Source organism: Phascolarctos cinereus, unplaced genomic scaffold (genome assembly GCF_003287225.1).
Source record: "Phascolarctos cinereus isolate Bilbo 61053 unplaced genomic scaffold, phaCin_HiC Scaffold_8;HRSCAF=390, whole genome shotgun sequence".
In the NCBI taxonomy this organism is placed as follows: domain Eukaryota; kingdom Metazoa; phylum Chordata; class Mammalia; order Diprotodontia; family Phascolarctidae; genus Phascolarctos; species Phascolarctos cinereus.
The window spans coordinates 7698553-7726536 of record NW_027556291.1 but is presented as its reverse complement, the minus strand read 5'-3'; the positions used below and the strand labels follow the sequence as shown (position 1 = coordinate 7726536).

General features: G+C 42.8%; 1 protein-coding gene across 1 annotated transcript; it reads right to left on the bottom strand.

Annotated features, from left to right (window-relative positions):
• Window positions 1-801: 801 nt before the first annotated feature.
• On the bottom strand, window positions 802-27791 carry SLC6A14 (solute carrier family 6 member 14). Its single transcript, XM_020963474.2, has 14 exons — window positions 27592-27791; window positions 26337-26502; window positions 21798-21929; window positions 20026-20187; window positions 19079-19217; window positions 16822-16954; window positions 14634-14774; window positions 12097-12325; window positions 8256-8381; window positions 6703-6821; window positions 5873-5972; window positions 5480-5589; window positions 2170-2337; window positions 802-1262 (listed from the first exon to the last, which is right to left on the bottom strand). Exons 1-14 carry the CDS (start codon window positions 27637-27639, stop codon window positions 1116-1118), a joined length of 1920 nt encoding a protein of 639 aa, XP_020819133.1. The 5' UTR covers window positions 27640-27791; the 3' UTR covers window positions 802-1115.
• Between the last annotated feature and the right edge of the window lie 193 nt (window positions 27792-27984).

Here is a 27984-nt window from a genome sequence, read left to right as displayed (position 1 = left end):
GTCAAAAGATCAGTATTTCATAACAATTCCAACTATGAGTCATAAGACCCTGAATTCCTGATGGTCAGTTTAGAGGGCCTGTGCTGAACAGGTCATAGATGTGTGAGGTATGCTGAGTGGTAACCTGTTTGGATCAGGACAAAATGAGTGGAAATTAACGTATCAGATGTATGTGATTGTTTTAAGACCATTGACCACTAGGTTTGACTGTAGGAAATGGAACATAGGTTTCCAAGAGTATAATCCCTCACTATGCATAAAGTAAAGTAAGGAAACCAGTTAAGTTTCAATTTTTTCCGGATATACCACATATCACAAGCAAAAATAAATATGTATATATGTGTGTATGTATGTGTCTATATATGTGTGGATGCCACACCATGTGTGGGAAAGTGAGATAAGAATTAAATGGGAAACAGAAATCAGGGATTCTGGATTGTGTTCCGTCATCTACTAGATAAAGAATCCCTCTCTGCCTTTTTTCACCCCTTATAAAATAGCAGTCGTTACCAATTTCATAATAATCATCTGAGAAATAGCCAATGCTTGAAGGCATTATTTTAAACTTATGTATTCTATATCACCAATTTCCATCATCTCGGTTAATGTTCTCCCTAGATGCATATAATTTCTGGGAGAAACTTATTCTTATTATGCTTTTAACATCCTAGTTCATTATTTTCTCACTTTATTGAGAATCATACACTGCACTAAGAAAATATAAACATATGGTTCAAAAACATTTCAATAGAAAAGACAGCTTTTTGCTAGCTAAAGAAGTGAATCAAAAATAAACATCAATTATTAGAAAAACATTACAAGAATAATTTATTACAAAAAATCATTGTGCAACATAGACAGGTGTGTGCATGAGGAGAGACAGATACAGAACAATGACCTGATGGAAATGCGTATAAAGATGCTAAATCTGTGCAGATTCACCCCGTTATGTTAAACTCCTGCTTACATGGCAAGAAAATGTCGTAGCTAAATTATACATATAGTATATACATCTTTTTACTCGATGAGCATACAAATAAATACTATGGCTTTTCATTTTCTGTATTCTCTCCATTCTAAAAAAAATCATATTAAATCTGCATTCCAAATGGATCTTATTCTGGTTTTGTATTGCCACTGACAGTTGGTATTTCGTGGTCATGCTCTTTTTTGGGGTCAACCATTCCACTGTATCTCTCACCACGATGCCGCTCTAGGTATGGGCCCCAGTTGGAAGCTGGTCTGCAGCAACTTATAAAACGCTGAAAGGTGGGAAAAAAAAGTTTGGTATGAGAACCAAAGTGTTGCAGTCTACATATGATCAAATGGTAGACGAGATTTGGTTTTTAAAGAAGATATAAGTTGATCATTGCTAAACAAAGACGAGAACAGAATGTACAAATTCACAGGTGGTTAGGCAAAAATCTTATTTTCTGCATGAAAAATGATTATCCTTATTATTGATAATGCATATTCCACTGAGAATGAAATTATATTTTAATTTAATTACTGTTAATGAAATTATGTTAACCGAAGTAGAAAATCTGATTATGTAGATTATTTCATAAGCCAGAATAATGTTCCAGTGCCTGGTGCCAAGGGATGATGAGGAAAAGAATGTTCCGGGGCTAACTGCTCTTCATCTCACACAGACCCCTCAAATTCCCAGTGATCTCTCTGGTCCAGGCTTAACCCTAGAGGTGAGGGCCTGGATGAGGATATTTCTGGGGGATCTGCTCAAATCTAGAGTGACCCCAGGAAGTCCAGCCTAACCAAGCATGATCCCTTTACATTTTTGCAAAGGGACAAAGACAGCAAGACAGTTACAAAGTCATGCCGTAGTGAGTGGAAAGGTGGAAGTTTGATTTCATCCCCTCCATAGGACACAAGCAGTAAACCTGTGCCAGCATGGAAAGTGTCCCTGGACAAGTGGGCATAGCTTTTTGGATGTTGTGTCCCCCATTAGGCTGTGAGCTTCCTTAGGGCAAGGACTCTCTTTTGCCTTTCTTTGTATCCACAGTGCTTATAGTAGGCACTTAATAAGTGTTTGTTGACTGACTAGTGGATAATTGAGCTTACTTTTTTATTACCACCTTATAAATTAATGCATTTACATCGTGACCATAAATAAAATGCTTATACAGCCCACTCCCCCATCCTGGGACTCACCTGGACAAAGTTGCCTTTGGCTTTCGTTAGTTTCACTATTGCCATAATAGGGATCCATATGATGCAGAAAATAATCATGCACCAGCCTAGAGCAAGTGCCCAAGTAGGATATGGGATTTTAGCGTACTCTGGTGTCTGAAATGTCACCAAGGACCAGATGAATATGGCCTGTTAGGGTGAAATTGAGGAGATCAAAAGTTAACTTAAAAATCAGCGTTCTGCCCAAATTATATCACCATTAAAACATCCACTGAGGCCTTTAAAAATACCAGTCATTAGTCGTGAGCTGTTCCAATTTTTAAAAAGTCTAGGAAATTAGTTGGGCATTTCAGGAAGTTGTTGGCAATACTTCTTTTTAAAAATGATTTCAAAAGATAGAAGATAAAAATAGTATATGGTCAAACTAAAGGAATGTGTTTATATTATGAATTTCCAAAAACAACCATTTGGACAAATTCTTCATATCTCCAAGTAGATGAGCATTCTGTGTGTTTTTCAATAAATGCTACACTGGCCAGTATACTTGTTTAAAAGTTAAGTCAGATGCTAAATGGATATTAGGGCAATGGAGTGGGAGGAAAGGATTGCATGGCATTTTTTGTTGTTGTTGTGGGGAATTCTGGGACATGTATCAATCCAAACAGTTCCACAATGAGAGAGTAAAATATGGAACAAGCATGGGACAAGCTCCATTACCCGCTGCTGGGAGGCCAGGGCCCTCTCCTCCGTGCCTACTCATTTTTAAACCTCTTGGAGTAGGGTTAAGGGGAAGAAACAGGACTCGAAGTATGTTTCCATAGAGAAAGCTAACAGCTGAGAAGGAAAACTCTTTAAGGCCATGTCCACACAACACCAAAATGAAGGTGCTTCAAAGTCAAAAAGTTAATTGAAACTAGGTGTTTCAAAATGTGTAGACAACAGTGGGTTGTATGTTTATTAACTTTGTTCATTTTCCTTTGACGGAAGCTAGCACATGGGCCCCCAGCTAAATGTTGCCTTTATGTCAAGTCATTCTACAAGTTTGCTTTTGGAACTCAATGCAACTTTGCAAATAAAATCATTGAGATTCCCATTCACGTTTTCTATACTGATCTGCAGATTTCTGGCCATGACGCTGGAGCCAGTGCTTCTCCGTAAGAAACCAGAATACTTTCATAAGCCTTGCAAATGTACTTGTTATTTAATTTTAAATGGAAATGCTTAGATTTGGGTACAACTAACAAAGGCAGGAATGATCATAAATTTGCTGCAACATACACAATCATTTTATTTTCAAGGGCTGGGCCTATGATTCTGTCCATGTGTGGCACTCTTGAGCGTGGAACACTCTCTCTGCCAATGGAGATTGACAACTTGCATGCAACTTAGAGCCTTAGATAATTATGCCTGTGTTGGAAGCATAACAAGAACCAACCAGGTCTTCCCTATTTCAAGGATGGCCCTCACTCTACTATCCCATGCTATCTCTCAAACAATTATATATAATAGACCAGGGGTGGGGAACGTGCGGCCTCGAGGCCACGTGTGGCCCTCTAGGTCCTTAAGTGTGGCCCTTTGAGTGAAGTTTGGATTCAGTCAAAGTGGCCCCACTTGAGGACCTAGGGGGCCACATGTGACCTCGAGGCCACAGGTTCCCCACCCCCATAATAAAACCATCTTAGCTATTTAGTCATGTGAGCAATTACATGATGTTCCCAATTCAAGTCCACAATAAATCCCCTCTTTCCTCATGGACGTTTTCCTGGTTTGGGACATTTTTAAGAGTTGCTGAAACTGAGTGTCAAGCTTTCCAGGAACTCGACTGTGGCTTCTCGTAAAGCCTGGGTAGCTACAAAAACAGCTCAAGTGAAAGGTTTACAACATGGCTGTAAAATGCATGTGTTGACAGCAACTGGGCTGGCTTAATGCAAAATGCTGCCAGAGTGATCAAAGTGACCAAAAAGGCTTTTTCAAGGGAAATTCTCGAATTAACTAGAATAATAGCTGCCATTTTTCAAGTCCTTTAAGGTGTGCACAAAGCTTTCTAGTCATTATGCTATTTGATTTTCACAACCACCCCATGAGGCAGGTTATTTTTATCCCCCCTACTTTACAAAGCAGAGGCTCATAAAGGTTAAGCAACCTGGCCAGACACATGCAATGGGGGTCAGAGATAGGATCTGACTCCAACACTATCCCGACTCCAAGACCAGCACTCTCAGTGGTGTCACGTCATGGTGTTTCCTTGGTTCAATTTCCATTGTCCTTGGGGATGACTCGGACTGCTGAAATACCAACTTGGCTTGCAAGAAGATTCATCCATTGCCATCATAGGCCTCAAATGTTAGGGTTAAAGCTTAAGAAATCTATGTAGGAGCCATACTATTGGGAAATGAGATTCAAGCCTACTTCCATTTTCTATAACTAAGGAATGGAAATCTCCGGATAGGTTCAAGCAAACTAATCTTCCTAACCCACCTTGCTGAGTGGACAGGTATTACTATGGAGATCTTCTTACAAATGAATAAATCAGAAGACAAGTCAGTCAGCAATGAGCATGCACCAAAGGATAACTGCCATGATTTACCTTTTCTATTGAAAGTAAAGCTCGCTAAAATCTAACTGATTTTACAGAGGGAGAAACTGAGGGCTGGAAAGGGGAAATGGTTTGGCCAAAGTAACACAGAATCATAGGATCCTACTTCATTTTACAGATGAAACTAGGTCTAGAGACATTAAATGATTTGCCCAAGGTCATACAGATAGCACAGAACAGGTTCTCTGTCTCCAAATCTAACATTCTTGCCTGCATCCCAGCTGCCACTCATTGTTGATCTTTGAATTGTTCTTTCAATACAAGGACTATGTGTTAATTCTTCTGTGTTCCCATGGCACCTAGCCTACAATGCTAATAGGTACAAAGTGGAGACGCTTAATAAATGTTTGTTCAATTGGTTAAGTGGCCATCTATACCACCCGTTGCGAAGGAACCTCCAGCCTCTTCAGGGGACTACTGCACGTATCATGTTGGACTCCTCAAAAGAAAAGTGATGGAGCAGCTAAGTCACTCAGTGGATAGAGCACTGGCCCTGGAGTTGGGAAGACCTGAGTTCAAATCTAGCCCTAGAGACTTACTAACCATTGATCCTGGGCAAGTCACTTAACCTCAATTGCTTCCCCCCAAATAAGTGGCTATACATGAGAATAAGAGTGCTATTTCTTACTGCTTTTTGTCTTTGCCTTGTTGTCTGATCATTTTAAAAGAAACATCAAAATGCCAGATACACGTGTATGTTCTTTGCTACCAGATCTGTTTTATTCTATAACTTACCATCAAAAGAAGAGGAGTAATGAAAAACCAGCAGGCTCTCCACCACAGCCAGAATATCCACCTCTTTGCTCCAATCATCATCTCTATGTCTTCAATGAATCTATTCCCACCTAATGGAAAAACCCAGCAAAGAATGTATTGTGGCCAGCAGTCACATATACTTCCAATAGGAATTTTTGTCTCCAGTTCTCTTGGCATGCCTGAATTATTTTTGTCTTTTAGAACAGCAGGGATGCACACACCTCTAAATATGTCTGCTTAACAGAGTGGGCAACTCCTTCGAGTTCCAAATCACAGTAGTGAAAAGTGATGAAAGGGAAGCCATGTAAATAAAACATCATAGTAATAGCCTTTACAATAATGCTTTTACCATCAATTTCACAGATGGCTTACCATAAATCCATACGATCCCTATTATTTCCAGTATGGCTGCAATCAGAATGCCCCATCCAGCACAGAAATGGTCAATGAGATGAACCCAGTAAATTCCAGCCTAGCAAAGAAAACAATAAATCACTTCTAGATACATGGTGGGAAACGGAATTGCATAATACAGTTAAGGTTCTCAGAACTCCATTTACTTATTGCATTTAAATAGGTTCTGTAGCATTCTATTCCACCCAAGAAATGTTAAAATGACAGGTTTTCAAATGTGAGTGCAGGGTGCCTATAGAGTATCAAAGCAGGATTGAATCATCCCCTCTCACTCTTCCCTGCATCATTCAATAAGAAGAGGCACCCAGAATGGTTCCTTTAGAAATTTCCAAAGATATTTCTTTAGGATATAGCTATTCTGTGATAATACTGGAGAAAGAAATGGCCAAGAAAACCCTATGGGCAGTATGGTCCACGGGTTCATGAAGAGTCAAACACAACTGAATGACAAAAATTCTGTGATAATAGATCTTGAATTGGAAGGGCACTTAGAGGTCACCAAGGCTGACATCCTCATTTTACAGACAAAGAAATTAGGGCCTAGAAAGATCGAATGACTTGCCCAAGGTCACACAGATTTAGTGGCAGAACTGGGATTTGAACCCAGGTTCTCTGACTCTAGTATCTTTTTGATTATACCACATCACCATCCAATAGAGATGAAATAAACACATGCTATGTTTGGTCAAGTCCAATAATTTATCATAATTTGGGAACTTGTTTATTTGATCCATTTGCCTCTGAAGAAATGTAAAACATAATTGCTATGAAAAAAGTAAATGTTCTACCTGAGTTACACAGACCAGACCTAGTAAAAACAAAAGCAAGCAGCATCCCAGAGTTATGGGAGCTCTCAGTCTCTTCATCACTTGGGGAAATAAATCTTGAATGGTCGTTGTAATTGTTTCTGTAGGGGAAAAATGATAATTTACATGTCAACTTAGTGATCAGTGAGGTCTAGTTATGATTCTCAGAATTCAAACACAGTGAATCCACCCCCAGATGGTTATCGAGCATATTGGCCAATGAAATCTCTGGAAACGCTTCAGTCTTGGGTCAGGCTCCTTATTGCCCTCTTTCTTCCCTCTTGCAGTCCCTAGGAATTGGCCAGCTGGCCGTTCTTTTGGCTGTCACCACCCAGAGTTTCTGGCCAGGAATTCCCTCCTCTCCAGGCCACTGAAGTAGAGATAGCAATGCTCTCTCTGATTTCTCCCTTGCCTTGTTATGCAAGGGTTTTCTCCTGCTAGTAACAATAGAAAGTGGAAAAGGGGTGCAAAAACAAAAACCTGGGGGTTACGGTTGCCAAAGTATAAAACATCTAGAATAAAAGTTTCCCCTGTTATTTACTGAAATGTAAATGGAACGAGGCCCTGCTTTCTCTTTGCTCCAATTATGTTATCTTCTTGTTTCTATTAGCTCCCACAAACCCTCCTTCCATTGAGGAATTTTTAGCCATAGGCTTAGTCCACCATACCTTCTGCAATCGTCCCTATAGGGACAAACAGGTACTCATGGATGTTGAAAGTGAGTATTAAAAGGACTGAAATCAGGTTTATCCCTATTTTGGAGGAAAACCTTAGCCTCTTCAAGTGTCTTCCTTCTGTACAATGGAGGGCTGTCCCAGGTGTTTCCTTACTGATGCTGTGAACCCAAGTACCATATTTGGTGTTTTTAGGGATAAAGAAGAAGCATAAGATGGGATCCCTTTCCTCAATGAGCTTACAATCTAGTTGGGGCAATGATACTAGTACATGAACCATGAGCAAACAAATGCAAGACAAGGGATGCTTAAGTACTTAGCTGTGTGGTTTAGATTATGTACACTTTCACTCAGTACTATAGTTCAAAATTCTCTAATGCAATTGTCAGTCATAATACTATTGTGTATAATAGCTTGTGTGTGTGTGTCTCTGTGTGTGTGAGAGAGAGATATGCCTCCACTTGGATGTGAGCTCCAAGAGGGCAAGGATCCTGTCTTATGTAAACTTTATATCTCCCGAAAGGTGAGTCACCATGCTATTCCCACATCTAGTGTTAAATAAATGTTTGACCACAGTGTTGATGTAAAGAATAATTTTTAAAAGAATGTTATAAAAGTATAATCACCAAGAAGTTCAGACTTGGAAAAAAGCTGAGAAAATGCACCCCCTTCCTTTCTTTGCAGAAGTGGGGGACCAGGGGTATGTTACAGAAAGTCATTGAAGGTTTTTGAACAATGTTTAAGGAAAACTAGTGTGGAGCAGCAGGAGATATTCTAAAGGAGGCTGTTTTGAAATTAAAAGGACCTGAGTAAAATATAAGAGACTTTCTTTTGAAATATTACCCAAAAAAACCCACTTACCTATTGAAGCAAACTGAGAGTCAAGCCCCAAAGTCAAAAGCATGAAGAAAAATAATATAGACCAAAATGGGGCAACTGGTAGCTGTGCTAGAGCTTCTGGATAAGCAATGAATGCTAAATCAAAACCTAGAAAGAAGTTGGGATATTTTGGGTTATCTTGGTTAAAAACAAAACAAAACCAAAATAAAACAAACCTATGCACACTTCCATATTTTTCATGTTTCAATTTGGCCATGATATTCCATATATATATATATATATATATATATATACACACACACTCACACACACTCACACACACACACACACACATACACACGTGTATATGTATATATGTTTATGTATATATGTATATATATTCCATATATATATATATATATATATATATATATATATATATCTATATCTATACCTTATCAACAGTAACATTAAAAAAATTGATTTGTTCCATGGTGTGAATATGAAAATATTCAATCTTCATTGAGCCAGTCTAAGATGTTTCAATAGTTATCTTTGGAAATACTTCATGTTTCAGGGTTAAGGAAGAATGATACTATGCGTCAATGCCCAATACTTAAATGCAGCTTGTCCCCTTACCTTAGTCAGAAACGTTGATATACTCCAAATTAATTCCAGGGTCAGAAAAAGACCAATCTGAGGGACCAACTTCTGAGTAGTCAATCTTGCATCTAAATTTTCCCTGTGAGTCACAAAGTCCACAATATCCCTCTACCCAACAGGGGACTCCAGCAAAGTTGGAGGTAAAGGAACATTCTCTAAATTGAATTCTGTTTTCACTTTAATGGCGCATTACAGATTCAGGATGATTCATCTTCACTTCTGATTTATCTTCAGTTGCCCGGAATTAGAGCAGAACAAATTTAGAGCTAGAAGGGACCCCAGAGGCCATGCAGTTTAAGCCCCTTCATTTTACAGATAAAGAAACTGAGGTGTGCTTCCTTGAAGTCCTAACTAAAATCCTTCTACAGGAAGTCTTCGCCAGCTCTTCTCTCTGTTCATCGTTTGCTTGCTTTACAGATACGTGGTGGTATGTTGTCTCCTCTCCCCATTGCCTGGCACACAGGCGGCGCTTGATCAGTGTTGACTGATGGACCAATGGAACTGACTTGCCTAAGGTCATACAAGTTAGACACGGCCGGCTTCTAAGACTTGGAAGTTCTTCTCGCTTTCCCCGGCACTGGTCCCAGTGGTGCCACCGCCTTGTCAAGACTGGGTGACCTTGGGCAAGTTATTCAGACTTGGGAGCTGCATGATCTTTGGCAAGTCACATAACCCCTTTGAAATTTAGTTTCCTCAGTTGCAACACAGGGACTAGAATAACAGGTCTTTGTTATTGCCATTGTCATCTTTTTCATTATCTCCTTCTCTGGCCTCAGTTTCCTACTCTATGAAACAAAATTATTGATTGAGAAATAATCACAGATTTTAGAGCCGGAAGGGGCCTGTGAAATCAAGTCATTGTGCAGGTGAGGAAGCTGAGACCCAGAAAGATTAAGTGACAGAGCCAGGGATCTTCATTCTAAATCCAGCCCTTTTTTCACTATAAATCACAGCAACTTTTCTTGTTTACTCAATTAGTTGTGACCCCCTTTGGGGTTTTCTTGGCAAAGATACTGGAGTGGTTTGCCATTTCCCTTCTCTAGCTCATTTTACAGATGAGGAAATTGAGGCCAACCAGGTTAAAATGACCTGCCCAGAGTCACCCAGCTGCTAAGTGTCTGAGGCCAGAGCCAAACTAGGGTCCTCCTGACTCCAGGGTGGGCACTCTATCCACTATACTACCTAGCTACCACAGCTGCTAGACAGTTTCTAAGGTCTACTCCAGCTCTGCAATGGGATGATCTTAGTTCTTCCCTCCTGCTCGGTCAAATGAGTGGATATTTTAGAGGAACCTATTCCTAAATCCTTCAACAAGGCAAATAACCATCCTTGATTAATCTATTGTGTAACCTGGGATTTGCATCTATCAGATTCTCTGGTAGAACATACTCAAGGAATGCTATTTTAACTTCCAGTCATATGGCCTGGAGGTATTTCTGAAGCTTAAATGAGACTATAAATGTAGAAAAAAGCATATAGTCATTCTGTGTGTTGGATCTCTCCAACTTTTGCGCTTCCTCAAATACTACCTCAAGTATGAGGAGTGTTGCAATTCTACTGCCATCTTCAGTGGTGACTATTCTAAACAATGGTCTATGATATGCTGTCAGATTTGTTCCACTTCACATCTATTTGTGGTCCTCCTTCCAGCTTCATGTAGAAGTGTTCTTTGGAAGACTGGATTTTAGCTGAATCTTATGCCAAGCTCTGGGTAGGGGAATTTTTAATTCCTCTTCACTGTTGTGTAAGGCAACAAGATTCAGAATCTTCCGCCTCCTCCTCTTTGGTTTTGCAAATGAGCTTCCAGAGTCACCCTTGACTGCCATGTCCTGTTTGCAAGGAGAGTGAGTGCTTGCTAAGGCAATGTGGAGGTTCCTCAGACTTTATTGCTGTAGTGACTGTTTTGCATTGCTAAACTTATCTAAGAAATGGTGATTGAAACGGGGTCTTTGCCTTGGACCAGTTCCCATTTTTGAAGAGTCAACAGTTGACAGTTTGTTTAAGCAGGCCAGGTTCAAGGTGCTGTAACTATGCACGGACTCATCATCCTTTTCATCTTCTTTTCTAATCTGGTCTTCTTGATTTTGACCTTCAAAAATAGGAGTCTTCATCTGATTCTGAAATGCCTATGGCACTTGGCACCCATTGCCATTCTGTTCAAATAGAATTGCTCGTCGGTTTCTATGATACTACTTGCCGTTCCTCTAGCTCCTTTGGACTCTTGGAGATTCCAGGCTTGGAGTCTCTGAGAAGTCTCTAAGCTTTGGGATGCTTCATTTCTTGATGCCAAACTATTTTCTCCCACTGTCTAGCCATCTTCCCCTTTGGCCATCTTAGCACTGGAGTCCTTAGGTATCAAGGACTGTATCGACTTAGTCTGTAGGACCTGGTGGAGTTCTTCATTTCTGTTTTTTCATCCTCTGCAATGGATGTTGGTTCATGAGAAGTCATTTTCTCCCATGGCTGTCCACTTGCTCACGCTTAACTTGAGTACTGCATGGTGAAGCATCTCATGGAATAGCATTCTATATCGACTTGGGTGGCCGATGAAAACAACAGCATGGAATCTTTTGTCCTCTTCCAGGAGAACTTCAGGGAAAGCCAACCGTTCATTCAGCTGCAGCTTACTTTTGTCTGCTCATTTCATTTATAAGCATTAGCTTATGAATGCTAGCTATTATAATTATTTCGAATGAAAATGTCAACATGGAAGTAGTTCAGTCCCTTGAATTGTTTATCGACTCATTGATTACTGGACAAAGATCTCATTTAGAATAACAGATGTTAAATGAATATTTGCAGACAGTCTCAGAACTTAGACTTAGCATCTTCTGGCTCCTCCTCAGCTTCTCCATTGCCATCACTGCATAAGCAAAATGGGATGGCAAAAAGGGCATTAAGGTCCATTTTTTAGTTGTCTGTTCAGAGGGCACCATCCGCCAAAGAAATCACCCCCTTGTGGCCAAGCTGCTGATCATATGCCTCTTGGCTGGGGTAATTAATGGCAGATGTGACCTGTTGTCAGGCCTATACCCAAAGCCACTCCAGCCTGGTAAGAACTGCCAAGCTGGTGCTCTAATGATAGAAGCCTTGAGAGCCCAGAGCCACCTCTAGCCCTCAATGCTTGAAGCAAATCTTTCTATGTTTCTAAAAGCTTTATAGAGAATTCATGAAATGAGCTCTAGGTTAACTGTAGTTTCTAAAACAGATCATTTTGTACCTGATTTTACAACCTGGGAGACCTCTTTTCCAGATATGTGAGCCATGTGTCCTAATATGGAAAAAATGGCAAATCCAGCAAACACACTGGTCAAGCAGTTTGTCAGACAAACCACAATGGCGTCAGAGTAGCAGTTGTTATTAAACTTATTGTAGGAGGAGAGAGCGACCAAGCCACCCCAGGCCACTGAGAGCGAGTAGAATATCTGGGTAGCAGCATCTTTCCAGACCTAAAAATGAAAAAAAAAAATTGGATGAAATGGGACCCTGAAGTATGGCCCTTTTCATGCAGTAGGTAGGTCATAAAGCTGCCCCGGGGTCCTCGGGCCCCTCCCAGGGCAGCATCTCTCAGCCAGACCTCTGCCCCCTTCTGTCTCCCTCAACACATTTGACTTTTCACGTGTTCCAGCCCCTCAGGGTTCTAAAACTAAATTCAGAAATTAGGCCAAGGTAATGTGTGTTAATAGTTAATGTGGTGTTCCCCTCCCAGATAAGATGTTTGCATTTTAATAATGCCCTTCAGGCAAAAATAACAACCTTACTTCTTAATGGAAAGGTAGGAATTTCAGAGACCACCATCATGCCAACCCTACTCCAACCTTACCCTTAACATTTGTCTCTTGGATCAAATTCTGCCCCTAACAAAACTCAGTATTCCAAATATCAACAATGGGAGGACTCTGTGAGGGCTGGCCCCTGTGAGGGATGTCATCACAATTCAATTCAACAAATATTTATTCATCTTATTCGAATAACAAATTGCAGTGGTTGCTACTAACGTGTACACTGATAAATAGCTTACATTTCTATGGTCCTTTTGAAGTGAGAAAGCACTTTCACACCTAGGAAAGTTGGCTTTGGAGTTGGGAGCTGGGTTGGAATCCGAAGTCTGCCACTCCCTCCCCATATAACCTTGAATAAGTCTTCTAAATTATCCAGTCCTCATTTCCTCTCTGTAAAATGGGGAACAGGAAGCTTATATCACCTCCTTCATAAGACTGGAGTGGGGGAGAGAGAGAGCTTTCTAAACCTTCCAGCATTGTGGAAATGGGAGTTAACATTATTATTATGTGAATATACAAATGAACTCTGATTTTCTCATTATAGGGATTCCTTCCACCGAACCAGATTACTCACAGTCCTTGTTAGACTTGGGCTATAAGAGGTTAAAAGACTTGCCCAGGGTCACACAGCCAGTAAGTGTCTGAGGTGTGATCTGAACTCGGGTCTTCTTGACTCCAGGTCCTCCAGTACTGCTGCCAATATGTCTGGTCACCCCCGTCATCAATAGTCTCCATAAAATGAGGGTTTGGACTAGGTGACTTCTAAGCTACACACACACCCACCACCCCGGCTCTAAAGCTATGCTGCCACGATCACCATTTTATCCTTATAACACCCCTGTGAGTTAATGTTAATATAATTATCCCCGTTTTACAGAAGAGGAAACTGAGGTTTAGAGAGGTGAAGTGAGTTACTGGAGTGTCATTGAGCTAATTCATCAGAGGTGGGACTAGAATTCGGGTCTAGCTTACATTTGTCCTGTGCTTTGAAGATACAAAATGTGTTATGTACATAATTCCCCCACCCCCAACTGATAATGGCTATTTCTGTTTATTTCCAATTTCCAGGATTTGAATATAATTAGCATCCCTCAGAATAGAGTCTGTTGTTTTATTTTCATCCTGTCATAATTTTTAGCTAAGGCCTTATAAGAAGGAAAGAATGCGTCTTCCTTGTCCTGGCCTACCCATGTTGGAAAGATGGAGATAGATAAGAGAAAGGAGGGATGTAGGGGAAGCTAGAAATCAGGAAGAAAGGGGAATAGTCAACTTAAGTTCTTCACACACACTATACCCTGGGTCCATGTGCAATCTGGGCTTTGATGCCATCTCTCCATTGCTAGTATAGCCCATAGTAGTAAAAATAGCTCCTACCCTCACAAGGCCCTTATGAGTATCAGCTAAGATGATGGCTGTAGAATGCTTTGTAAACAAAGCTCTGGCTATGTGAGCTATGTTAAGTTATTCTTAAAGTTTGTTTTTTAAAAAATTGGGGAGGGTTCTTCATTTCCAGAAAGATCATTGGTATGTAGCTCAGGAGAGAAGTATATGGTTAAAAGATGAATTTGAGTTTCATGGAAACATTTAAAAACTCAACTAGGCCTTAGTCTGCAGATAGAGGCATCATATGAGACTGTTTAGACATAGCTCTCTTCTTTACATATGCTCTTACTCAAACAATCGTTGAGGATGAGGATGGCTAACCTGTATGTTGCTCTTCAATGTCATAAATTTTGAGGTAGAAGGGACTTCAGAGGTCAGCCTGTCCAACCCTCTTGCTTTACATATGAGGGAAACTAAGGTTCAGACATGTTATGTGACTTGTCTAAGGTCACACAGGTGATAAGCATCAGAGACCAGAACTGAATCCACTCTCTCTGACTTCAAATTCAGCATTCTTTGCACTGCGTAAGGTTTGGCACACATCACACACATCATCTCATCCAGTCACCTGGAAAGCTGGACTGGATCTTACCTCTGCTTCCTTCAATTTTGTGAAATTCGACTGCTGTCCAATGTAGTAGGAAATCCCTTTGGAGGCACCTTCAAGTGTTGCACCTCGCACCAACAGGATGAACAAGACCACATATGGGAACAAGGCTGTGAAATAGACCACCTGCCGAGAAAAAAAAGAGATCAAGAATGATGGTCATCGTTCTTTGTAAACATCAGGTCTGCAAATATGGCAGCTAGATGGCACTGCATGCTAGAGCACCGAACCTGGAGTCGGGAAGACCTGAGTTCAGATCTGACCTCAGACACTCAGTAGCTGCGTGACCCTGGGCAAGTGATTTCACCCTTCTTGCCTCAGTTTCCTCATCCATAACATGAGCTAGAGAAAGATATGGCAAACCACTACAGTATCTTTGCCAAGATAATCCCAAATGGGTTCAACCAAGAGTAGAACATGACTGAAAATGACTGAACAACAACAGAGGTCTGGGATCACACTTTGACATAAAGAAGAATGGCTACCTAGGACAAATAGAGGCGAGTTCTGGCTTTTCTCTAAGGATCCATTAAAAAACAAACAAGCAAAAACACCTTGCAAGAACATTTTCTGAGCTCTGTTTGTAAGTGAAAGTCTAGACAGCCACCATAATCTTAAGAATAAATGTGAAAGTCTTTTATACATGTTTTCCTGGGACAACTCAATTAGGCCTGCCCTTCTTGGTTGGTGTATGTGGGAGCTGGTGCTGTAGGGCACCATCTATGAGTGGCAGTGTGGTATAGCAGATAGAGAGCCAGTTTTGGAGCCAAGTTCAAATTCTGCTTTTGAACCATTACTGGCTGTGTGACTCTGAGCAAGTCACTTAACCTTTTATTGCTCTAGGCAGCTCTTTAAGTTGCATGCCAACCTGCAATTGGTAGAAGGAACCTCTTCACCCAGAAGTTCCCTGTTACCAAATGAAATCACAGGCCTTGGCCCTATCCCTATCTCTATTTTTAGCACATAGCCCCCAAAGAAAATAAAAGTACTTGGAAATATATCCCCTCCCATTCTCTGGAAGCAATTGAAAAGGCCCACTGGACCCCTACTGCTAATGTATTAGTCCAACAATCAGCATCTCAATTCAAGGCTTGGGTGTCCTGGATTACATATGGTTCTATCAGGCAGTCACTATGACTGTGATCTGTCATAAATATGGGCTGTCTTTAGAACATTCTCCCAGAGATGGCTTCAACAAGCACCTTGAAAGGCTGTCCAAATTCAGCAAGATAGTATTCAATTCAGCAAGATTCTCTCGATATTGAAAGCATAAGGAAGTGAAGTGCTGTGTTTCTAAAATGTTCAGTTGGCAAAGTCAATCCTGTGAAGTTGCCCCGGGGCATATGGGCACTGCCAAAGTGTTTACAGGAGCTGACAACAAGTCTGCATAAAGCAGGCATGTTGCTAAGCTGGACCTCAGCCTAACTTGTTCTATTCTAGCATGGATAATTCTATAGTATAGGTAGACCCAAGATGCAGTCCCATTTGCTGCCTGGAATAGAGTGAGCCTCTAGGAGGAAGAAGGCTTGTGGTAATCACCTTGCTTTAGGAAACCTTAAGACCCAGTGGGGGAGTTCAAGGAAAATGTAGTGTGATCTCTTAGAGCACAAGCCTTTTATTTTGGTGGGGGAAGGGAGGATTTAGAGCTATCATCCTAGAAAGCTTCCCAATTCTCCTTCCCAAGGGCTTCCCAGGGCTAGATTTTGGAACTATGGGACTGATCAAGTCCCAGAAATAGGCATGGAGGGCATTCCATGGTAACGTAGGAGTGGTGAGGGGCAAAGGGATTTCAAGCTGGAGCTTGGGCATCTCTAAATGGAGTAACACCAGTTCCCTACCTCCCGCTCCTCTTGTGTGTGTGTGTGTGTGTGTGTGTCCAGTTCCCTACCTCCCACTCCTCGTGTGTGTGTGTGTGTGTGTGTGTGTGTGTGTCCAGTTCCCTACCTCCCACTCCACGTGTGTGTGTATGTGTGTGTGTGTGTGTGTGTGTGTGTGTGTCCAGTTCCCTACCTCCCACTCCTCGTGTGTGTGTGTGTGTGTGTCTTTCCCCCACCCTCAGGATGAGGATGTCTCTGCTTTTGTCTTTTTATCCCCAGAATTCCTTACGGCGCTTGGTATATATGAGGTTTCATTCATTCATTCATTCATTCATTCATTCATTCATTCAAATTACCTTGCCCGAAGATTTGATTCCTTTAAACAGTGCTGCTCCAACTACAAGCCAGGCCAGAAGAAGGCAGAGTGCCAGGTACCACACAATCACGCCAGTTTCATCCATGCCACTGGAACGCTGGAGTGCCACTTTGCTGAAAACACAAAAGCCTCTTTATGAATATGGAGCCACTTACGTGGTTTTTTAACCACAGAAAAGCTTTGAGTAAGTGGCATATAGAGTGCCAGGCCTAGAGTCAGGAAGACCCAAGTTCAAATCTGGCCTCAGACACTTGCCATGTGACCCTGAGCAAGTCACTTTAACCTCTGTTTGCCTCAGTTTCCTCATCTGTAAAATGGAGCTAATAATAGCACCTACCTCCCAGGGTTGTTGTGGGGATCAAATAAGATGTTAATTTAAAATTTACAACTGCGCTTAGCACAGTGCCTGGCACCTAGTAAGCACAATATAAATGTTAGCTATTATTATTATTATTATTATTAATCCATTTGCATCCTAATCTCATACTAGGAGGCTTATGGAAGTCAGTAATTAACTCTTTTTTACAGAGTGACCAAAACTTGGGCATTGACATCAAGCAGCCCACCGCTCAGAACCCCGGGAGATAGAAGCGTCGAATGAAATCCTTCAGCTAGCATTCCGGAAACGTTACTAAAAACTGTGTTTTCTGGAGAAAGGGTGGTTATTCCTTTTCTGCCATCGTTTCCCAAGTTACAAATGAAGGGGAGCGCATTTGAATTCTATGTCATGTTTCTAACCTCATCCCGTTTGGAGACTCGCCTGATCCCAATAGTTCTAAAGTTTTTACTCCAACTCCACCCCCCCACCCCCCCACCCAACCTGGCTGCCCTTGCTGGGATCACTTCTGGAGTCTGTGTCTACTTATCTCTGGAGGGTGACCAAGCTAGTGAGGTGGGTGAGGAATAATTTGAAGGTGCCAAAGAAGCCCAAGTCTGGGCAAGTATGGTTTTAAGTCTTGGAAGAGCTGTAGTATAGACAAGAGTTAAGTATTCTGGGTGACCCAGAAGAGCAGAATTCAGACCAATGGATGGAAGTTGCAGGAATGCAGATTTCAGTTTGCTATAAGGAAGATCCTCCTTGCAATCAGAGCTGTCCAAGAGTGACTGGGACACCTAGGTGCTCTGACACTGGAAGCCAGAGAGTCCTAGGTCTTAGAGCTGGAAGGTACCTTGGTGATCATTCCCAGAGGAGGGAAATGAAGACCCAAAAGGTTAAATGACTTATTTGGCCCAGGACACTAAGGCAGTAGCAGAGTCGAGCTCTGATTCCAAAGCTAGCCCACTTTCTACTTCTCCTTGCTGCCCATGACAACATTCAAACACAAGCCGGACAACATTCAGCAGGTATATTGTGGAGGGGCTTGCTTCACAAACTGTGTAGCAGAAAGGCTTTGATGACTTCTCCTGGCCTTTTCACCACTAACACATTCTATAGCGCTCTCTGGCTAGGGAGCAGTAAATAACACGCTGTGTATACATTAAGCATACATTTGACTTTTAAACCAGTGCTTATGGAAAGAATGAATTGATGACAAACAGCTTTGCACATAGCCCCTGACCGAGGGGAAGCAATAGTTGCGGTTGGTCAGAGCCATAAGTAGCCATCCTGGTGCTAAGGCAAAGGCCATAAAAGCAAAGGAGGAGAGCAGGGGGAAATCCCAAACGTCAGGACACAAGGACCCTTGCTAGGGAGACCAAAATCCCAGGTTGCTAGCTCCCGGGATCAGGGGACCCCAGGTGCCAGGACAACCTTCTAGAGAAGGAAGGAGAGTGGGGACCAGCCAAGGAGAATCTTACCGGAGGGTAGGGGAGGTGAATCCTGCGATCCATTCCAGAGCTTCCTAGTTTAACCAATTATTCTCACCATGTGTTAGGCTTATTTGTTTATTCTACTATTGTCCTCAGCTCCTCTAAATTTCAACAACCTCAATCCCCCCACTTTAGTTGTGGCTCCCAGGCTGTGTGGGTAGTAAGATCAATTCCATACATTTCAACTCAACCAGCACTTATTGGGAGTCTGTGTGCTGGACAAAGCCAAACATGAAAGCAGTCTTTGTCCGTAAAGAGCTTACATTCTACTGGGAATGGAAACCACTCTGATTTCATTTCTTTGACTTTTTATGAGAGCAGGATGAGGAGAAGAGGCTCTGTTTAGCCTGGCCTCTTTAAAAGGCTCTTAGGCATTCTGCTGGCCACTTGCTCAGGCCCCAGAATATGTGGAGGGGGAGAATACTTACTCCCAATACTGCTCACTGGGAAGCTGCCCTGGCCGCTCCACCTGAGTGCCGTTTATGCAGGTCTGATTGTTGTTGAGTACCAACGAATAGTTCATTTGGACAATGACCCCCATATCCGTGCTCACATTACAGTGAGTTACTGAAGAGAAAAAGATACCCATGGTCAGCACTGGGAAAGGGCATATGTTTTTTCCAGTTGCTCATTTTTGAGCAGAAAAAACCAGTGTGTTCCAGTGGAATGAAAATAAGAAGCCCTATAAGTTTCTCCTATTGCCCTCAAGAGAACAGCTAAGGGGCAATTGCTCCCACACTCAAACATTCACAGGAGCAACAGTCTTGCTAGAACTCTATGAAGTTGAAATGGCAATAATGCCATAGTCGTTTCCTTCTGTTAAGCTTTAGCTAACATCTATTGTGAGTAGCACAGCAGATAAGTGTTCCTAAGGTATAAATGGGGCCTGCTTGCAGCTGTATTGCCTGAAATGTTCACAGAAGTCCTGAGATATCTATTGAATTGTTTTGTTTCTGGCAGTCATGGCACTGGAGGATTTACTCTGGCTCTCCTTCCTCTGTATCAGTGTTTTCCTGCTTCTCCCCCTTTTCTTGCCCTCTTTAACTTCCTCTTCTAGTCCCCCCTACTCCATTTCCCCCATCTTCCTTTCTTCCTTCTCCCTGGTTTGTAAGGGAGACCTGCCAATGGTCAGCCCAGGCTTTACTCAGCCACACCGGCAAGTTCAGAGTTAGATATGCTGCCGACATCCCACGTTCTCTCTCGAGTCATTTGTCTTACTCAGATTTCACTTACCCTCACCAAAAAACAAATCGAAACAAACCATTTTCTCCTTAATTGATGAGGAGAGGACTTAGGCCTTCAGGTTTCTCCTGAATAATGGCAACAGAACAACCTAAGTCTTCCCAGCCCAGCTGTGTCCAAGAGGGTACTTTACCTATGGGGGTTCGGCTGCAGTTCTTATCTGCCCAGTAGAAGCATTCAGACCAGGGCAAGACTTTTTGAAATGAAGCAAATAAATAGTAGAGACTATAGGCAATGATGACATTGTAATAGATAGTTACGAATATTGAGATCAAGATCATGGTGATTCCCACACCTAGAAGAGAGGAAAACTGGTTACAAAGAACTCAAAGGAAGTGGGGAATTGGTCCATCTGGTGAAAGAAGCCTTTTCCCACCCGATCTCCCTAGTGACTCAAGCCTGAGAGTAAGATCTGTTTGAGACAAATGTTTGGGAGGCTAGTCCAATTAAAGGCTCTTGGCCTGGACCGATAACAGTAACAATGACAACAAGCAACATTTCTGCAATGCCTTCAAGTTTGCAGAGTGTTTTCTAGACATTAAAAGCTTGGAGCTTCTCAAAAGCCCAGGGAGGCAGGTACTAAAGATAGTATTTGCCCCATTTTATAAATAGGGAAACCAGATCAGTGACAGTGGTCACACATGGAGTATCAAAGGCAGAATATGAACCCAGGTCTTCCTGGCTCAAATCTGGCACTCAACCCAGGCTAGTTCAAATATCTGCCTCTCCTTAGCCCCAGCTAACCATCTTGCATGTTATGCTCTTGTTGCCAATGGGGCCAGCAAAAAATAGGATGATCTGATATTAATATGAATTTATTCCTACAGATATGCCAAGGACAGTACGTAATTATTTGCTTTCACAGGCAATATGATAATGAAAATAATAGCAGCTCACATTTTATATAGCGTTTTAAGGTTTACAAAATTGATAGAAGGACTTGAAATTTGTCAGAATCAAAATTCCTTAAAATCTACCATATGTCATTTCCAAAGCTGCATTTAAAAAAATTAGCAAAGCGAGAGCAATAGAAATCTGAGGCTTCCCCCAAACAAGGTGAAAACATTTGTAGTGGCAGCTTTTCTAACGTGCTCTGAGCTATTCATTCCTTCACCTTTCTCAAAATGTATTTTTCATGGAGCATTCCAATTACTCTAGATGCTTTTCCAGAGCTACTCTGTAGCCAAAGCATATCTGATATCCTGACAGGAAGGCACTCTGAGCTTGGAGTGGAGCCAAGGAATGCATCCATTGCACAGTGGTGCCCTGTTCTATAGGGTCCATCCGATACATGCAGCAGAATGCTGCTGAGCTCTTTTCAATCAGACGCTGGAAAAGAGATATGAAGTAAGAGATGCCAAAGGCAGTTTCAAGTCATTCATTCTCCAGCCAATCAGGTTCTGGACACTAGGCTGTGCCTCAGAGCAATTAGAAAAGAGGAGAGAGGCAACTAATGACTGCTATTATAGAGTTGCTAATATATATTATATAGTTAGTTGACCCCAATCCCTTTCCAAGAAACTCTAACATTCAGTAAGGTGACTTTAGATTTAGAGATCACTTGACAGCTTTCAAAGTATGTTATTGCATGTATTATCTAATGTGAGCCTTGCCACAGCCCTTCAACATGAATTAGGCCAGCTCTAGGCTAGAGGAGACAGGAAGAAAAGGAGGCCAGAGTTTCTACCCACATGGCACTAATAGGCTAAGAGAAGAGAGAAAATGAACAAGTGCAGGGAGAAAGAAGGTGGCAGAGGGGAGGAGACACGCAAAGGAGAAGCACAAGGGCCAGAGGAGAGGTTACTAGCCAGAAAGCTATAAGACTGGAGAGTAGGGAGATTGGAAGAAGGGCATGAAGAGGAAGGGAGGAGGTCTGCAAAATAAGGAAGTAGCTCTAATACCTACCTTGAAAAAGGGGCAGAACCCTCCAAATGGAAACCGGCCCCAGGCTGGCAAACTGTCCCAGTGAGCACTCCAGAAAGAACAAAGGCAAGCCCGCGAGTGCCAACATTATTGCATAGGGTATGAGGAAGGCACCTTTCAAAGGGGAAAAGAAAACAAAATCATGTTTGCCTTCTCTAAGGTACTGGGGACAGGAGATTTTTTCTTAAGCCAAGTTTTCTTTGGAAGGAGATTGTTGACTTCTAAATCTGTCCATGCTTGTTAAAAGCCCCCTTTCAGACTTTGGAAAGGATTACTAATTTGGAATGTGGATTCTAGTTTGAGTAAGAAGTCAAGCATTCGGCATTGCTTCCGATTATAGGGAACGGTACCTGGAAACTTGGCTAGTGTCTTTGCTCAGTTAGTGGGAGAAGCTGATCTAACAGAGCTGCTCATTGCATAAAGAGTGACAAAGCTCTTTCCCTCTGGTAGAGTTTTCCTGGTATCGTACAAGAACCTCAGTTCTTTTCCTGATCATTAAAGAAATGTTCATAGTCACCTCTAGATTTCTTGAGGTTACATTAACTTGTGTGTGAGTAATCAGTTTCTTGCTTCCTCCTTCTGCCAATGGATATGGAGCTTATAGTCCACCAAAACCCCCATGTCTTTTTTCAGACAAAATCCTGCCTAACCCTGCCCTCAATCTGTACTTCAGAAGTGAGTTTTGGAGTCCACGATTAAGACTTACGTTTATCTCTATTCTGTTTCATCTTTTTTGCCCTAGCGAAAAAAAACAAAACAAAACATGAAAGGGGAAAAAACAAAAGCCTTAGCCTTACCTTAGCAGATGGTAGGCAAAAAAGGGAGACTGCAGATAATTGGCCAGCCTGTTGGTTTTGTAAAAATGTGGATGGAAGAATTGAAACTAAAGGCTAAAATGAGGCTTTTAAAATGCAGGCAAGACATTTCTTCACACCACAGCCCTTTCCCCTGCTGAAATGGACAGCAGAATCTTTAATTTCACATATGCTAAGGAACTCCAAACTCCAACTTTTCCATCATTTAGCTGGAAAAGTCTGAAGGTTCCTTATATTCACTTCAAAGTGGCCACATCCTCATGATGTGAACCACCTCAGCCTTATTTATCATTGCTTCATTGGGACCTGTATGAGGGAGGGTGGATGATCCAGTGGAAATCATCACTATGAATGATCTAACCTTAAATCATGCTGTCAATCCAAAACCAAAACCACATCATTGGGAGGAGAAAGAAAATATCTGTTTTGAATTATTATGAAATTTAAGTGTGAAAAGAATTATTATCGCCATCTTTGAGATGAGGCAACTGTCTTTTGCCTCTTTTTGTATCCCAAGCACTTAGCACAGTGCCTGGCACATAGGACATGCTTACTAAATGCTTATTGACTGACTGAAATGCCCAGGCTACCCAATTAGTAAGTGTCAGAGTTATACTGTGAACCCAGGACTTCTTGACTCCAGGTCTCAACCCAATACTCTATCAACTGGTACTAAGTGAGATAAAACTTTCTGCCAGATAGTTTATTATTTCATTGATTCCTCAAGAGAATGCTAGCATATTTGGTTTATGTTTAAACATCAAAGAAAAAGGTAGCATGTAAGGGCAAGTTTGAAAAATTAGCTTAACTATTTTCTACGGAAGCAAATCTACCTGTTCTAGGTAGTTTTCGAAAGAGGAAACACAAATTATGAACAACCATGCGAAAAAACAAAGCTCAGTTCGACTCGGAGATTCCACCTTATACCCATCAAATTGGCAAAGGGAGTGAAATGCTGAGAGCCAAGGCTGACGTGGCTTTGGGAGAGCAAGGGCGCCAATCCTCTGCTGCTGGAACTCACTAAAGACCTCAACAATAAGAATTACAGAAGTCTGTCCCCTTAGACCCAGCAGCCTAAGGATGTTGTCCCACCACCGTGATTATACCTTCTGGAGATTATTAACAGGCAATGAAGACCTATCAGCACTAAAATGTTCGGAGCTCGGCTATTTGTCACAGCAGCAAGCCCTCCCTCCTCCTCCCGAATAACCCTGAAAACAAACGCCGGGTCTAACAATTAGGGAATGGCGGAACAATACATGGCATGTGAATGCAGTGGCATATTGTTGTGCCATAATAAAAGACAAATAGGAAAAAAAATCAAAGAAATACGAGGAGACCTAAGTAGTGGCCCAGACGTGAGAAACCAGAGCAAAAAGAAGAGCTGTGCAATGGAAGAGATCACTCCCAACAACGAATAATGCACAGAAAAGAAGCTCAAGAGGGATCATGGAACGAACAGGAAGATATAGGCCCATCTTTTGTTTTCCAGCCCATGTGCTTAACACCTGGTAAACTGTGGCAGTTCCCAAACACCTGCACTCTTGTTTACAATCTCTAATTTGATTTGCTTGGGTTTTCTTTATTTGTCCTTTGTTTCTGCTGCTTATGTTTGAATACTTCTACTTAATACAAAGTAGAATAAAATTGATTGTTTTAAAAGACAAGAGATTGTTCTTTTCCTCCTTTCTGGGTCCTGATGTCATAAGTCCACCTTGTTAGAACATGAGTGTGCTGAAGTATGGGATAAAGTGACTGCTCTTGGCTCTAGAGATCGATCGACTCTAGCAATATTTGAAGAACCTGAACTGCTTGCCATAGGTTTTCAACCCCAACCAAATGTCCTGCTACCCGACTTATGAATGTTGGCCATATTAGAGTCTCAACTCCTTTTCTTAACCTATCCACCTACTCCTCTGTTGGAGGGAACCTTGAATGGTGAATTGGCCCAAAAAAAGATCCATGGGAGGGAAGAGATATTTGAGAGAGTAGGGTGACTGCCTCGTGTTATTCATCATAATAATCCCATCCCCACAATCTCAGAGCTGTATATACCTTGGAGGCCATCTAGGCTAGCAAACACCTGCCCAAGAATACCCTCTCTGGCATCCCCAACTGTTGACTTGGAATCCATAAAGCCCAAATAGGTTTTTTTTATCCTGGTCAGAAGCCGGGAGGGGGGACGGGGGGACGGGGGGGGGGGACGGGCCTGTTGCAGGATGCTAAGCTCTTGTCAAGTCTTCCCTAGATGTTGTTTAAAACCACCACAAGAGGGGGCAGCTAGGTGGCGCAGTGGATAGAGCACCGGTCTTGAACTCAGGAGGACCTGAGTTCAAATCCGGCCTCAGACACATAACACTTACTAGCTGTGTGACCCTGGGCAAGTCACTTAACCCCATTGCCTAGCCAAAAAATAATTTAAAAAACCACTACAAGGACTTAAAATTGGGACTGAGATTGGGGAGCATTTCTAATTTCTCATTGTAATGGGCCCAAGGGGAAGGGGTCAACAGATTGCCCTACATCCCCAACAGTTGATCTCTGAGCCATTGTAGCCAAATGAGGTCATGGCTCCCAACTCATCTAGCTAAATCACACACACGTAACTGAATGAGCTTAAGCCAGTGGGGGGGGGGGTTTCTATGACCAGCACCTAAGAATGTGCTAACCAGGGCTCTTTCTTCCTTATCTGAAGTCCAGTGTAAAAGTTGTCCTTCCCCCAATTAAAAAGGGGGCATGACACCAGAAGATCTTGAGCACAAAATCCTATTGTAGTAAGCAAAAGTCATGACAATAGCACAGTTTCATTGGTACTGGGCGGGAGTTATGAAATACAAGGGCACGTCACTTCTACACTTTTATTGGAACCTGTAATTAGCAAGCAAATAAAATAGGGTGTAAGTGGAAAGTTGTTTCAACAGTACCAAGGGATTGTGCAATGCCTTCTTGCCTCCCTTTGTATTATCAGATCAGGATCCCCCCCCCCTTCTTCTAATCTATTTTGCTTAAATGGCCTACAAGCTATAAATAATGCCATCTTACAAAAATGAATTACCCACCCTGGGCTTGAATTCAACTAGAAAAGCTCTGAGAAGAGCCTGATTCAGATGCTTCCCACTTGTATAGGCTTGGGCACATCCTGCTTAACCTCTCTGGGCCTCAGTTTCCTACTATGTCAAATCAAGGGATTGAACTAGCTGAGCTGTGAGGTCCCTTTCAGTTCTAGATATAGGATCCATTAGTCCCTCACTTTCTCTAAAGAAACACAAATTTTACAATTCAGTCTCTTCTCACTCCAAAGTGATGGTCATGTAGTCTTGCGCCTATAGGCTACAATGGAAGTAAATTGAGCATTTTCAAAGACAGAAGCTCTTCCTTCTACCTTTCCCTCTAGGAAGAGTTAACACAATGCTCTAGTTCAACCACCTTCCTAAGAGCTAGAGTCTTCTGATCTGTTCTTAGATTCATTTTCAGATGGAGTAGAGAGAGGAACCTTTTACATGACATACTGCTTATACAAGAGGTAGAGAAGCTTTCCACAAAAAAACTTTTCCCACCTGCAATGTGTAGACAGTCTGATTTAATAGGCCATCTAGGATGTCTGCCTTCCAGGGACCATGACTTCCCTGCCCCCTCCAACTTGTACCCTATAGACTTTATCGGTCGCTCAGTGGATAGTTCTTTTAAAATCGTATTTTTAAAATACCTCCTCCATTCTGGTAAGTCAAATAAGGGAATCTCCAGACATTTCCCAGTCCCACTGCATATCCAATCATGGAGAGAAGATAATCAGATTTTTGGGACCAGTTCCCACGCTCCTGGTTCTCATCATTTGCACCCACGTGGAAATTCTCCGATGAAGCAGTCACTTTCTGAGGGATGAGAGAAAAGACATCTTTGGTCGCCAGAGGTCTATAGCCTAGGAAGCATCATACAAGGCATCCTTGAGTGGCAGGCAAGGGGGAAGCCCAGAGAAGAGTGGACGGTGTGATAACTAAAAGCTCCATGGAGTTCTGGAGGTTGCTAGAGATAACTTAGCTCACTTGGCAACTGGGCCTATCCCCTGTCAGGACTCAAGTTTGGAAGGGCTGGGAGGAGGGGAGGTTAGACTCCTCCTTCACTTTGTTCCATTTACATTTGATGAAAAGGCAAAAAACCTCCATCCCATCCCATCCCAGAAAGAAGGAAATGGGGAGAAATTGAGACTTCAATAACGAATTCCCCAAAGGAGGAAAGTGCAAAGTCAACACCCTGAAGGCTCCCAGAAATCTTGGAAAGATTGGATCGCTACCCTGTGCCAAGAATCCAGAGAGGGGTGTCACTGGTGCTCTCTTGGGATGTGAACCTGGAGAAGACGAGACCCTTTCTTCCCTGCCCAGAGGAGGGGGGCCACCAAAGAGGGAAGAACCTGCCACCTCTCTTGGAAGGTGCTCCATTCTCCTCTCCCACTGCAACCATAAGGACAGCACGGGGGAGGAGGGCAGGAAGAAGGGGGAGGAGGGCAGGAAGAAGGGACAGAGATGATTTGTGAACCGCAATGTGGCATCGAGTGAGCCAGCGAGGCCCTGGGTCGTAGTCCTAACTGCTATTTCTGCGGGTCAGGCAGGCAGCCACCTGGCCTTGTTCTCCTCTGAAATAGGAGGGTAGGACTCGGGGGCTTCTCGGACCCCTCACAGTTCACCATCTTTGATCCCGAGTCCACCTCAGCCCAGGAAGAGCCCACCCCTCTGATTTCCAACGTAGTCCTAGCTTTCTGCCAGCCGCACTTGAACTCGCAATGGAGTTAGCAGGGAGGGCAGACACCGGACAGACAGAGGGAGGGAGGGAGAGAGGTGGAGAACGAGGAGTGAGATGAGAGCTGACACCTGCCTGCGCCGTGGTGCCCCAGGGACACCCCCAGTCCGCCCCCCTGCCCCTCCCCCCCTCACCCCCCGCTGGCCCTCCTCCGTCCTGGCCCCTACCTCTTTCCCCCCGCGCCGTAGGAAGGCGGGTAGCTTGAACTTGTCCATGCTGTGCTCGATTTCCGGTCGTGTGTCCCTCTCTGGGCTCTTCTCGCCTCACAGGCAGGCTGGCAGTCTGAACTGGGCTGGGTTGGGCTGGGTTGGGCAGCGCCTTGGCAGGTGCCTGTTCCTCGGTCCCTACCTGGCAGACTGATGCACCTTCCCCAGGGGTGGGACCATTTATGAAGGCTGCGCTGCCCTCCCGCCCTCCAGTCCTCCCTCCCTCCGCCCCCACTCCCCCAGGCCTGGCCCGGGCACCTTGTGTCAATCACGGGAAGGGCCAGATCAGAGCCCGACTCTGTCTTGGCCCAGGTGAGCCGGCACGCAGCAGTCAACCCTCCGTGTTCACACCAG

Excerpts from the sequence above, each read along its gene's own strand:
- SLC6A14 (XM_020963474.2), bottom strand. The coding sequence starts at position 27,639 with ATGGACAAGTTCAAGCTACCCGCCTTCCTACGGCGCGGGGGGAAAGAG. Across the intron at positions 14,775-16,821 it reads GAATCAAATCTTCGGGCAAG|GTGGTCTATTTCACAGCCTT; the intron begins GTAATTTGAATG and ends TTTTCTCGGCAG. Across the intron at positions 1,263-2,169 it reads CCAAAGGCAACTTTGTCCAG|CGTTTTATAAGTTGCTGCAG; the intron begins GTGAGTCCCAGG and ends CCCACCTTTCAG.